Here is a 12,971-nt window from a genome sequence, read left to right as displayed (position 1 = left end):
TGAACCTACTGAACTATGAGTCAGTATATCAGCATAAGAGTCCAAAGGACAGCTGGGCAAAAAAAAAAAAGTGCCCAATAGTTCATTCACCAAAAATATGCAGTTCATATTGACCTGCAAATGTTCACACATTCAGGTTGCATTCACATAATTATTTCAGTGAGGGAGGAGGTGGGAGGAAGGGAGGGGTAGGGGAGATCCTAGATTTACAAGACTAAGGGAATGGAAGAAGGAAGGTATTTTCCCTTCTACCTACCTCCATAGTCTACCACAAGGGTTGCGTACCCCTGGGGGTACTTTGGAAGGCCCCAGGGGGTATGCGGCAGTGGCGCAGAGAAGCCGGTGGCACTTCTGGTTTTGTTGCCACACAGGGGACCTCTCCTTGCTCATCAACCAACTGTTGGGGGACCCCCCACGCCCGTAAACCAGCTGCCCTGACCAAGAAAGGTTGAAAACCCCGGTCTAGCGCAAAGATCAGCGATGTTTTCCAGCAGGGAGGCTGGAATGACCCAGCTTGGGTCTGAGGCAAATGGGGAATAGGACGCCGGCTGCTGCTGCACCACTTTTCCCCACCTCTCAGCTGCAGGGTAGTGAAACAAAAGCTCTCCTCCTCCAGAGCCCATGCCACATGACTGTGGCACAGCATGCGCAAAGCACTCCTCCACCACTCCATGGCGTGGTGCACAGAGAGTCCCTACCAGCAAATGCAGAGACTCTGCAGGCCAGATTTGGCCTGTAGGCCATAGGCTTCCAATCCCTGGGCTACTGGTTAGGGCACCCATTGAGGATGGGGGAGACCCAGGTCCAATTCCCATTCTCCTCCTGAGAAGATTTCCATCTGTAGCTTCCACCTCCTACAATCATCAGTACTGGCTATTTCAGGGAGGCTGTTCCCTCTCCCAATGCAGTGCCCTCACCACCAAGTTTTATGGTGATTATCATGCTCTTTCAAATGGACCCAATTAATAAGTTTGTTATACAAAGTGACAGAGTTTCATGAGGAGGAGATGAGAGGATGCCCGTTCACAATACCCAGTAGCCTCGGGGTAAGGACATTCTTTCATTAGGTGAAAGACCTTTGAAACGTGCAAGAGATTTGAATCTCTCTCTTCCACATTCCTGCCAAGTACCCTAACCTCTGCAGTGTAGGAGGGTTGCTATTTCTATCTCAGTTTTGTGAATGGTGGCAAAGTCTCATCATAAACCCAGCCTAGGTAACTGGAAAATTGTATTTTAAGAAATATTGATATGAACCTTTTAGGATCTTGATGACTTTTCTTTCCTTTTTTTAGTGTCTCAGCTGAATCAAATTTACATAAATAGGCAACTACTTTTGGGTGATCTCAAATTGCAATTTTTGTGAATCTGTTATTCAGCAAAAAAATAATTTACTCAACTGTAATATTAATATCCAGACTATATATAATACACACACACACAGACATGTAGAAACAAAATGGCATGTTGAAAAGCTGCTCCACATACATTTTGATATCTGCAACATCAACATTCTTTGCATCACTCGAAGTATTTGATAAAAAATTTCAACTGTTCACCTGATTTCCTTTTTCTCCTCCTTCCTAGGTTGCTAAAAGTGAATCTACCCAGAAACTGGAACCAGGATCCCCTCTGACAATTGAATCACTCAAGCAAGAACATAACAGTCCTCACATCTTGAACTTCGTAATAATTTTCATTTCCAGGGCATTTTGCCTTGGATTTATTTCTTTTCAATGACATGGTTAAGCATGGCATATACTTTTCTTAGTAGGTTAGCACCAGTCAGCTGTTCAAAAAATTAAAAAAAAATCAGAACACAATTTAAAACTGTTGTGTTGTCCTTTATTTTTAAATAGTACTTTGATTCCTTCCTTCCTTGAAAGTACACACTTTTGCACCCTACCAATGAAAAATTAGTTAATACCATTTATGAACTAAAGAACCACCTTTCTATTTGGGGCTGGATTGTAATGCCCATACTCACAATTGCAGTGTGAGCATCTATACCCACTTGAAGAACCCTTTACACTAAAAGTGTTTAAGGAGCCCTTGCTATTAATTCAAATCAGAGACAATTAAAAATACAAACTTTCGTGTAAAGTATCGTGGAAGTCATTGAGGCTATTCCCAAGCTCAAACATAATCACCTGTAAGGATATGATACTCTGGCCTGTTATTTGAAATATATCTGTTAGCAAAACTATATGAATATTATGGCTGTTGAGAAAACATTTTCAAAACACAAATATAAAAGAAAAAAACCACGCATTAAGAAGTGGGCAATCCCATTTTCTTCTTTAAGCCTTCTCACAGGCTGACCCAGACTGGGGGGTCAGGGTTCGAAAGTTAAGGGCACAAGTCTAGCAGATCAGAGCTGAGAGCCAGAATACCAGAAGTCTGAGAACTGAAGCCAAGGATCAACAAGTTCAAAGATGAAAGGGGGTTGGGGGGAGGGAGGGGAGAGAGGTTACGTGCCAAAGGAGTCACTGCAGAAGGAAGTCCAAGAAACCAGGGTCACAAACCAGATGACAGTCTGAGCCTGAAGTATTAACTGAGGGGTCAAGTTGGGTTCATGGTCAAGACAAAAGACTATGATTTTTACATGTTTCTGTTATTTATAATTATTTGATAAGCAGGTTTTACAAACCATTCAATAACAGATAATTTATGAACACATGTTCTAGTTAAGATGTATGATTGGTCAATTAAGTTATATGACATGGGTTATCATACCTGATTAGAAGATTTGTCCTTCATGAAGAATGTCTAAAAAATCCTGGAAGTCTCGAGTCACGCCATCTTTTCTTGTTTCCTGCTGTACAATCATCCTCATCAGACAGGCCACTGAGCAAGTCAAAACTTTGAATTGCAGTACCTCACAGAAAAGAAACAAATACTGTATTTCCTTACATACAGTATACCCTAGAATACAATAAGCACCTTCTTTTTGAAAGGCAAAATGAAGAAAAAAATATTTTTCCAGAGTTATGGCTACATAGAGCTGGGACAGAGCCCAATCTTCACCTCCATTTCTTGTTTAGACTGTGAAACAGGAGGAGAAAGATGAGGAGCATCTATCAGGCAGCAAAACTGCCCAGAGAAAGTTTGGCTTGATTAATGGAACATCAAGACATCTAAAAAGAGAGATGGTCATTAGCACCTGTGAAGAACAAGGAGCCATTCAGTCAACTTACTCCCATAGCTGCCTGAATAGTAATGCCACAGCTGCTGGACTGCAGAGAAGGAATCAAGGCAAGGTGCTTCTGTCCTGGGCAGAAAATTAGCTTCCCCACTTAATATATACACTCCAGTTTTGGGAGGCTGATTTTGAGGGGAAAGATGCATTTTGTATGTGAGAAAATACAATAACCCAGGAGAATGTTTTCACACCAATGTTAGACAACTGAGCTGCTTGCCTTTCTGATAGAATAGTTCAATCCTTTACCAAAATTTATTTTGGGTATTGGCCTGTGATACTGAAACGGTCTTACTGGATATAATTGGGTAAAATGTCATGTCCCATAGTGTCAACTTGTTTTGTCACATACTTCTCAAACTGTTTCCTTAGGGTAGACCTAAGGAATTTTAAGATCTCCATCACCTGTTCTAGTTAATGCAAAGATATTAAAACATTCCTTTCCTTATTTCTGAAGAAAGGACAGTTAATTTCAAAGAAAAGCAAAGAAGTTGCATCTTCTAGATATTTTATCTGCTTGTTCATTAACCCCCTCAAGGGATTTCTAAAACTACAGAAAGATAGTTTTTCCTGTATTCTAGCTCTCTACTCTATCATTTGTATATAACGGGTTTACATTTCTCTCCAAACATTTTTAATTGATTCAGTACAGAAACATTTTCTTCCTGATCTGTATTTTAAATCAGTCCTGCTTGAAAATAGCAACCACATTAGCTAAACTCCGGCCACTTGTAGAGTAGCTAATTTATCTTTTAAAGTGCAGATTGTTATAATCCGCTGAGCCAAGTCACCAACAAATCCATGTCACTAGTTTCTCTCTACTTTATCCCATTGTTCCAGCATTCACACACCCACCCCATCTTCAGAGCTAGATTCAGAGCTAAAGTTTCAGATCCTGAGGTGTATGGATTCAGATTTTGGGATGACTTCTACCTTTGTGGTATATATTTGATTAACTTAGGGAACCTATTTTTTTTACATTGTATCTTATAGATAATTGCTTTTCAAGGATGATAATAGCCTCCACATTGTTTCGAAGACTCTGAAACACCCCGTGATGGACCATGTATTATTATTAAGAGGGCTTCCAAAACAAGTCAACAGGGTCAGAGTTAGTCGGTTTGGATACATCTTATGCAAGTACCCTTACCTAAGACATTGCGCGGGCTGTTAACCTGTTGGAGTATTTTTCTTTAAATGTTCATTTCTAGGTTTAAAATGTGTGGGTATTTTTTTATCTGTATTGTTGCTCTGTATATATACATACAGAACCTGAACAGACAAAGCCTCTAGAACATTAATTCTTTTGGGGTAAAAAATATACCCTCTGGTGTTTCCTCAACTTAGATCAGGCACTTCAAGCTTCCCCCAGCAACCTCTGCAGTGTCAAGCTTAGGAGCATGGTAGTGCCCCTGGCTTCCCCTGCCCATGTTGTCCTTGATAGTCCATGAATTCAGCAAGGTTTCTCATTCCTCCTCCTAAGCACTGGACTACAGGTTTTAGTTGTCCTGCTTCATATTTAGGTCTGATCTATATTGTGTTTTGACAACCAATCTATGTTGGGCAAAGATTTGAAAAGTTCACACCCCAGAGCTAAAACTGCCTTTGCAGACAAATTCCCCCATCTCGACATAGCTAAGCTAGCAGAATAAAGCAACCAGTTTTCAGGCAGCAAAATCTGAGATGCAGATCTACGTGCTCTGAAACAGGCCTCTGAAGCAAAGAGTAGTGGACATCACTTGCTGTTCTGGTTACTGTAGACACTATGCAGTACTGCGACACACGGATTGTTTCTGCTGAGAGGCAGAGTTAATTATCCTAAGGACAGTGCCACTTGAACACTGCTGTGCTGCTTTCCATTCAGGCAGTAGCTTGTGCCTACTTCTCAAACTGGAAGCAGTACGTATATATTTCACATAGCTTCAAACACCATCACCCTGCAGCCTTTCTGCAGACATGGCAGGAAACTGCTTGGTACTGATTTGGGACAAGTTTTTCAAATTTTCATTTGTGTTCCAATATATACCCATGATATTCCCAACAGGTTTCTTTTAGTCACTGGAAACTCCCATTTCTAGATGCATTCAGGATAGAAACAAAAAGAGAAGAAGAGATAAACTTCTGACAGACAGCAGAGAAGACTGGGAACTAGTGCTTCCAAAACTTGAGGCTTGCCTTGTGTCATCATTAGAGTTGCTCTAACTTGTACCCAGGATCAGGGACAGAATTAGATATGCCTGACCCACCTCCCATCATTAGTTGTGGAATGGCTGTCAAAAATGTATAGGATGCACCCAGTAACATACTTAATTATAAAGAGCTGTACTCGTTCAAATTATTAACAATAGAAGTGAGAAAATACATCCCCTCAGAGTGATATACAAGTATAAGCAATAAAGAAAAAACATGGATACAGAAAACACAAGCAATCCAAGAGATATCCCCAAATGTGATTAGAAGTCTCCTGGACTTTATCTTGTACTCGATGCACAACAAACAAAACTCAGAATTAAGGTCATGGCATGTGAATAAATGTTAGCTCATCTACATACTGATATCTATATTAACTGTCCCCACCCCTACTATAACTAATACAATACCTACGTTCTTGGATAACCACTTATACATAAACACTAGTTGTACACTTCCATTATCAAAACATTATTTGTTCACTGTTTATCTTGACACACACATCTCTATATAGGTATATAATGAACTGCGTACCAAGTATATATTTTCCTATTCACCACTGCTACAAAGCCACAGATAAACTGTATCTCCTGTCTCCCCTCCACACGCATATATGGCAGGAGGTCAGTGTAGATACTGAACAGGCATGGCTGTAGATTCCAGACTACTTCAATTGACACCTTTGCTTTGGTCTGTTTGGGACTGGCTGAGTAATACCTTCCACAGGGGAAAGGAAGATGTTGAAACCTCAACAGCTGCCCTGTCCTCCTGCCATCCCAAGTGACTTCGTGCCAAGGTCAGTGTTCCATGCATAAATTTCATATGGCTGAACTAGAAACTCCTATTCATTAATTATCCCACACCACTATTTCTATGGACTAGATTTTTATATCCTTACTCATGGCAAGTAACTTCCTTTGAGTTCAGTGGGACAACTCATAATGTGTTATTATGGAAAGGATATCAATATCTGGTCCTACAAGAAAGGAAATATTACCAGGGTCTCCGTCAGAATCTAGCTTGGGTAATTGTACTGAAGCTAAAATTCTCAACTTCTCTTCTAGATAAAATGCTGATGTTCATTTTTATGTAAAATTGCAAAGGCGAGAAGCAGTGTTGTGTTGGCTCTTATGATGAGAATACAGGATCTATTTGACCACGACTTGAGTCAGGTTAGTAGGATGAGATGTGAAAGCTCAAACTGAAATTCTATGTAGCCCAAAAGTGGAAATGCAGACACATTGCCTTAAAGCACCCTGCCCATAGGAGTACCAGGCATACTGCTACCGGCCTTCTGAAGGTGCAGCCTATTCTGCTGTATGGGCCACCTGCCCAGTACAATAAGAAAAACAAAACAGAACAAATGAAGCAAAAAAATTATGGTTCTCTTTCTCCCTTCCTTTCTCACTGTTGTCTTATAAAAGGATCCTCTTCAGTGAATACTTTAACACTACCAAAAGTGAAGCTCATTCTGTGTATATTAAAGCTGACTAAATAATAGACTTCTCAGTTTGTCACCAATATTGAAAAAAATGGGGATGGAAAAAACAGATTAGTTCGAAACTCAGAGTATTTTGTTTTTGGCCTATCAGGAAAGTTGAAAATATTAAAATATCAAAGTGAAACTTTTTGACAATGTTGTAAAAAAGCATTATGATCTTTTGTAGCCCAGGAAAAAAGGCAGCTGGTGACAGTTTTGATTTTGAGTTCCCTTGCTTCATAGGAGCTTCATGCTTCCATGGCTATATTACTTCCAGTGCCCAAGCTAACTTGTTTAAAGCTAACTTGGATACCTCTACACTGCAACATACAGCATGATAGACTTAAGGGTATTTTTCCTCAGAAAGCCAGTGTTTACTCATTCTGATAAATGAAATCTTCTCCAAATACATGCACCTCTCAGAGACTATGGCAGATACACCAGACATTCTGAATATGTTACTTGTTGAGCAGAGAGGGCGAGGGCCAGCTCATGTCATGCTACCCCACACATCCATCTTCAGATTACTTACAAGAGGATGTGAACTGATGGGCACCGGCCTCCTATCCGGAAAATATCCTTCCACTGTTATGTCCCCTGCAACAGCAGCAGGCCCTATCTACTCAAGGTTAAAAAAGGCAGGTTAGACGATACATTTTTAATGGATGCCTTTTACTGTCTCCCTCGGGGGTACTGAATCTGTTACTCTGCCATATTGCCTCCCTGTGGAGATGACAACTCTAATGATGCTGGGCAATGATTTCAATCACCAGTAAAATCAATGAAAGAGTAAAAAAGATTGTCTCAGTCTCTTTTTCAACTGTATTATTCTCGCCTCAATTTTCCCTGATTATCAAAGAGAACCTACAGTACCTTCAGACTGGGAGACTAGATATCTCACCACATAGCAGTGGTCCTACTCCCTGATGCTTTCCAGATGGCAATTTCCTAGCACAGACAGCATGGCTCACCCCAGTGATGTCTGTCAACCTGCTTCTAAAAATAGGTCTGTATGTGCTTTAGTTTTCTCTTCAATCCCTGCCACATCATCGTTGCAGATTAAAAAAATGTATGGATTTGCTTCTACATGGGCGGTCACTGGGAAGGTGCAGTTTAGAAACTAGTGCCTGACTGTGCTTGCATGGACCCAGGAAGGCTGAATGACAAAAGTAAGTCTCTGTCCCAGCATCGTACATCGTGAACTTCCACCTGGACAACCCCAGCTTCATCATTCACTTGTGTAGCAGGTTGTTTCGAGTCTGGTGACATGCTGCACAAGCCTGCCATAAGTGACTGCAGATCTTCCTGACTGTTGCCAGTAGTTCTAGGAGCCACCATCATGCACTTTTTTTGTAATGTATGCTTTGTTGCCTATTGCCACTAACCCGGCAGAGAGCATTAGGCTCTTAGCCACACATCCATGACATCATGCAGTTTGTTCCAAGAAGATACTGGCATTTTAATGTTTTCCAAGGCAACACAGGCCCAGGGTGATGCGCTGTTGACTGCAGCTGTGCATGTCTCCACCGCCAGTGCCTCTGGTGACCTTGTGGGCTGTAACAGATATGTACTCAGTCACCTGACAGCTGATCCAAATGTCAGTGCATCCTCACCTCTGCAGCTATACAGGCTGTGATTTACCGCACCAGTTCCCACAGCACACAAGTAAGGCATCACACGCTTAGCAGAATAAGAACAGCTGGGGAAATCTCTCACATGGAGGCAGCTGCAGCCACAAAACATCTGAAGCCCTCACCTTGTGTCAGAGAATGGACACAGATCCAGGGCCATCATCCTTGCACGTTCTGTGGCGAGTTTCAGATTAGGGCATTTGGCTGCTCTGAAAAGACTCCAGAGGTTCATTGTTCTGCTGCTGAAACCATGGAAAGGGCTGGTGGTGCCAAGCTAGCTCTCTCATAGACTCAGTGACCATTTGCTTTTCTCCTGAGGTCCTCTATTGTGAACTCTTTGCCCTGTAATTGTGTTTCATGTGTTTTATCATGACAGATACTGCCAGCCTTCTGCAGTAACAGCCCAAACTAACTGAACATGTGCAGAGCTAGCCAGTGGAACTGTTTCCAGCATCAAGTAGGAAACGGTTCCAAACCCAGGAGCCCAGGTTTTTTTTGCTTTTGGCATTGCAGCTGGTGATTTAAATGCAGGGTGGGAACACTACCAAGCATGCATCTAATTCCCTGCCCTCTCCCCCAGGCATCTCCAGGTGAAGCTGAGACAGTGACCATTTGGAAGCTCTAACAAACACCTGCTGTCCAAAGCTGGAAAATTCAAGCACAATTATAGAGTACAGTGTACCACAGCCTGTAGCTATAGCAGCTGAAGGTAAGTTAAACTCTTCCTTTTCCAGTTCACTATCATCACCACATCCTGCACCCAGAGTAATCAATTGTGCTACAAGGCCCTCTTCAGAAGCACTATGTGCCTTGATCAAACAGTAGCTGCAGCGGTGGCAGTAGGCCTGGGTGGACTGATGCTCTGGGAAAGCCAAGATCCTGGGTATAAAGTTGCAAGCAAGCCTGACACTCACCAGCTTCTGCACTTACCAAGGTTTAAGGAGAAGGGGACTATATTCCCACTCTAAGGTGCCCAAGAGTCATACCTCAAGAATGGCCTTGCTCTACAGCTCCACTAACAGGCTCTTGGGCTGTGGTTTTGGCTGTGATGTGGCAATAGTTACTTGAACTGGTTGCGACATCAGAAACATGTTTTACTTGTCCATGACTGAGGAACTGCTTGCTTCCTTCATGTGCTAGTGGGGAAGGAGAGGAATTTCCATGTGGGAGTGAAATTAACTCTTGTCTGAAAACTGTACTGCACAACCAGCATAAGTATGGGAGGAATCAGAGAAAGAGAACACATCACCATCCAGCCACTCCTAGAAAGAATTCTCCCAAACCTGCTGCTTCATATGCTTTTCCAAAAACTTCCGTCTGCTGTGATCCAGAGCTGTAGACAGGCCTAGCATCAAACACGTGAACCAATCAGTCCCCAGTCACACGGAAAAGCTGACTTGAAGTGTGACACAAGAGCCAGTCAGAAATAATGCACAAGTGACAAAAGCAGAATATTTCAAAAGCAGCCTGAAATGAAATGGCAAGGTTGGCATGAAATAAACTTGCAAAATCTAAATTAAAGCAACACTTGACATATTTCTCAAGTGAAAACCAGTTTTCCAAAATCTGTAAGTATTTCTCAGATAATTCAGCTTTCATAAGTCAGCATTTTTCAGCAACAAATGGATTTGTCAAAAAGAAACAAATGGCTTGCTATAATATACACTTAATCTTAGCACCAATAGGACATAAATGTGCAGCATGAGTTTAGTGCTTAGAACTGAAAGGTATAAAAGTTTGAGTACTCTCTCCACTCCCTTTATGAAACCACACTATATAAGCCAGGGTATTTCTTGAGAGTTAATACAACTTCGCGCCTAAAACTATAACTAATAAGCCATCTACATGAATTTGTTTCTTTGATGAAAGGAAAAGTCCTTAAACGAACTATGAGATAACTTACCTGATATTAGAACAAGGAGCATAAGTAAGGATAATTAATCAACGCATTTGCAAAAAAAAAAAAAAAAGATTAAAGCCTGTTTCTTTCAGGTTGTTTGTATAACAGCCTGAACCTGTGGTCTTTACATAGTGAAAACCTCATTGTGAGATTTGCCCATTGAGTGGTATTGGATCAATGGGCGATGGCTCAAAGATAAGAGACTTAAAGTATTTATTAAAAGGCAGGAGTGACAACTTTTGTTGATAATTTTTATGAGTCACAGCAAGATCTAGAAGTTTAGGTAGAAGTTCTGCACAGCTCTGGAAGCAGCAAAGTTCTACAATTTGGATATATTTTCTACCTTATAAAATGACTGTTTCAGATATCCAAATCTTTCACATAATTCAATCCTGGGATTGGACTCATGGGATCTGCATCAAATTCTGAGATTACATTGGCAAAATCGTGTATAAGAAAGACCATTTATTTGACAGGCAGAAGGGAGGGTAGACTGGCATAACTCATTCAGAAAGGCATAAACTTTTGTAGGTGACAATCTACTTCATCAGATGCTATTTATTTGACACATGAAGTGTAACCCTAGCTACAGTGCTACCCATGGCCACATCCAGATTCAGGGTCCTGGGGTGTCAAGTAGCCTTGGTCAACCTCCCAGTCCCTAAGGCTGGGGCCACTTCTCCATGGAGTGCTTTCTTGTGGTTTCTCCATGCACTGGAATACATGCAGTTTAACTATTTGCACAGTTCATCATTTACAGGACAGTCAACATATGAATGAGGTTAACAGCAGAACAGGATATCAATAATCTAATTGTCAAAGGCAGGTATCAATGTACACTGTACAAATTGAATCAAAGACACCCTCAGTACAACTCCCCAGTTTAAACCTTGAGACTGCAGTGCATTTCAGCAGCACACAGGGGTAACAAGACATCAGCTCTCCTTGACACTGGCAGCACAATGGCTGGTGCTGCTGCTTTAGAAAGCCCTGCTCACAGCTACAGCCTGCGTGGGGAGGAGCAGCTCTCCTCTGCTCCAGCTGTCTGTGATATCTGCAAAGAAACACACACTGTCCCCACTCCCCAAAGCACCTTTCTCCAATTCCCAGATACGGCCCCTTGTGCTGATAATTGAAACAGCCCTGGGTTTATCACCCACCCAGCCCCAGGCTGGTTCTCAGTTAACTCTCCCCAGAGCCTTCCCAGATCAACACCTTGCCCTCCTAGGCAAGTCTACCATACCACCCTTTTTCCTCCACATGGGGGTCCCTCTGCCTCACAGAGGAAAAAAGGATATCGGGTTATCTTCTCCCCATCACTAAGGGCAGGTTCACTTCACAGGTGGACTGCAGGTTGGTTCCTCCCCAAGCTCTATGGTCCCCTGACCCCTTCCCTTCTCTGAGCCTGCCTGAGTCCCCGGGGCTCAGTTCCTGCCCCTCTCCTTCCTCAGGAGCCAATCAAAAGCATGCATATGCTCTTGAAAGCAACAACTTTCTGCAAACTTTCCTGCTCTGCCTTTGCAGAGATCCTGAGCCCTCCTGCAAATCTAGCAGCAGCTGTTACAGAAGTTTTCTCCATTGGGAGGTAGGAAGACGGGTCTCTCATGGATGTTATATTGCAATACAATCTACTTCTGTGTGCATCTAGACAATAATAGACAATAATAAACAAAGCATGTATAAGAAGGTAGTTCACTGAATCAACAAGGAGCATGACTTCCAGTGGATCATTCCATTAACACAGAGAGTGAACAAAATGAGCTGCTGTAGGCCTGAACACTAACTGCAGAATGAATAGTGTTTATCAATTAATGTTTCCCTCAAAACAAAAGTTGCTCAGTCTAGAAGAGTGTTTTGTCTTAATTCTGACTTGACAGGACTTTGTAGAAATCAGTTGTTGCACAAGGCAAGGTATCATACAATAAGAAAAGATATTATTATACTAGGCCAGGGATTTTAAAATTCAGTTACCAGTTGCTAATGGCTAGTAGAAAGTATTCACTGGTGAGCAGGAAAGCATGGGACATAAACCTGTGTTGTAGTTAAGTTGTCTTAAACAAAATAATGAAGGCGGCTAACATGGGCGACTGGTGCCTCTTGAGTCAGGGGGGCATGTGCCCCCCCCTTACACCAGTCAGCAACTGGGGGGCGGGGGGCAGGGTGCAGGCCCCAGCAGCCGATTGCACTGACCGGGAGGGGGGGGTTCCCTTGGCGGCCAATCTCACTGCCCGGGGAGGGTCCCCTGCGGGCAATCTCACTCACCAAAAAGTGCCTGCGAAGTGGGGGCACCAGCGCTCACGGGAGGGGCACTAGCACTCCCTCCTGCCCCCTTGCGCATCACCAAAACAGGGAGCATGGCCTGACAGGGGGTGCATCAGCACTCTCAGGGGGTGCATGTGCACCCCCTATGCATTGTCACTGGCAGCTAGAGCTGGTCAGAAAAATTAGAAAACTGACATTCAATGAGTTAAATTTTTCTTTAAAAAGCATTGCTTCCCACAGAGAGTTGTCCCAAAAATGGAGGATCTGAAAACTAAGAAATGTCTGATACACAGAAAAGTTTTGATTCAGAAG

The 12,971-nt window shown here is 42.4% G+C and overlaps 1 protein-coding gene across 1 annotated transcript in view; it reads left to right on the top strand.

The window, feature by feature from the left end:
• The window catches only part of LOC102384812 (integumentary mucin C.1-like), a 24,822-nt gene that overhangs the window by 679 nt on the left and 11,172 nt on the right, over positions 1-12,971 (top strand). The window contains exons 2-5 of the mRNA XM_006034941.1: positions 985-1,046; positions 1,585-1,683; positions 3,042-3,184; positions 11,922-11,982. Of these exons, the coding sequence (XP_006035003.1) occupies positions 985-1,046; positions 1,585-1,683; positions 3,042-3,184; positions 11,922-11,982 (365 nt within the window). The remainder of the gene's footprint in view (positions 1-984; positions 1,047-1,584; positions 1,684-3,041; positions 3,185-11,921; positions 11,983-12,971) is intronic.

Source organism: Alligator sinensis, unplaced genomic scaffold (genome assembly GCF_000455745.1).
Source record: "Alligator sinensis unplaced genomic scaffold, ASM45574v1 scaffold643_1, whole genome shotgun sequence".
Classification (NCBI taxonomy): Eukaryota; Metazoa; Chordata; order Crocodylia; family Alligatoridae; genus Alligator; species Alligator sinensis.
This window is presented reverse-complemented; position numbering and strand designations above follow the sequence as displayed.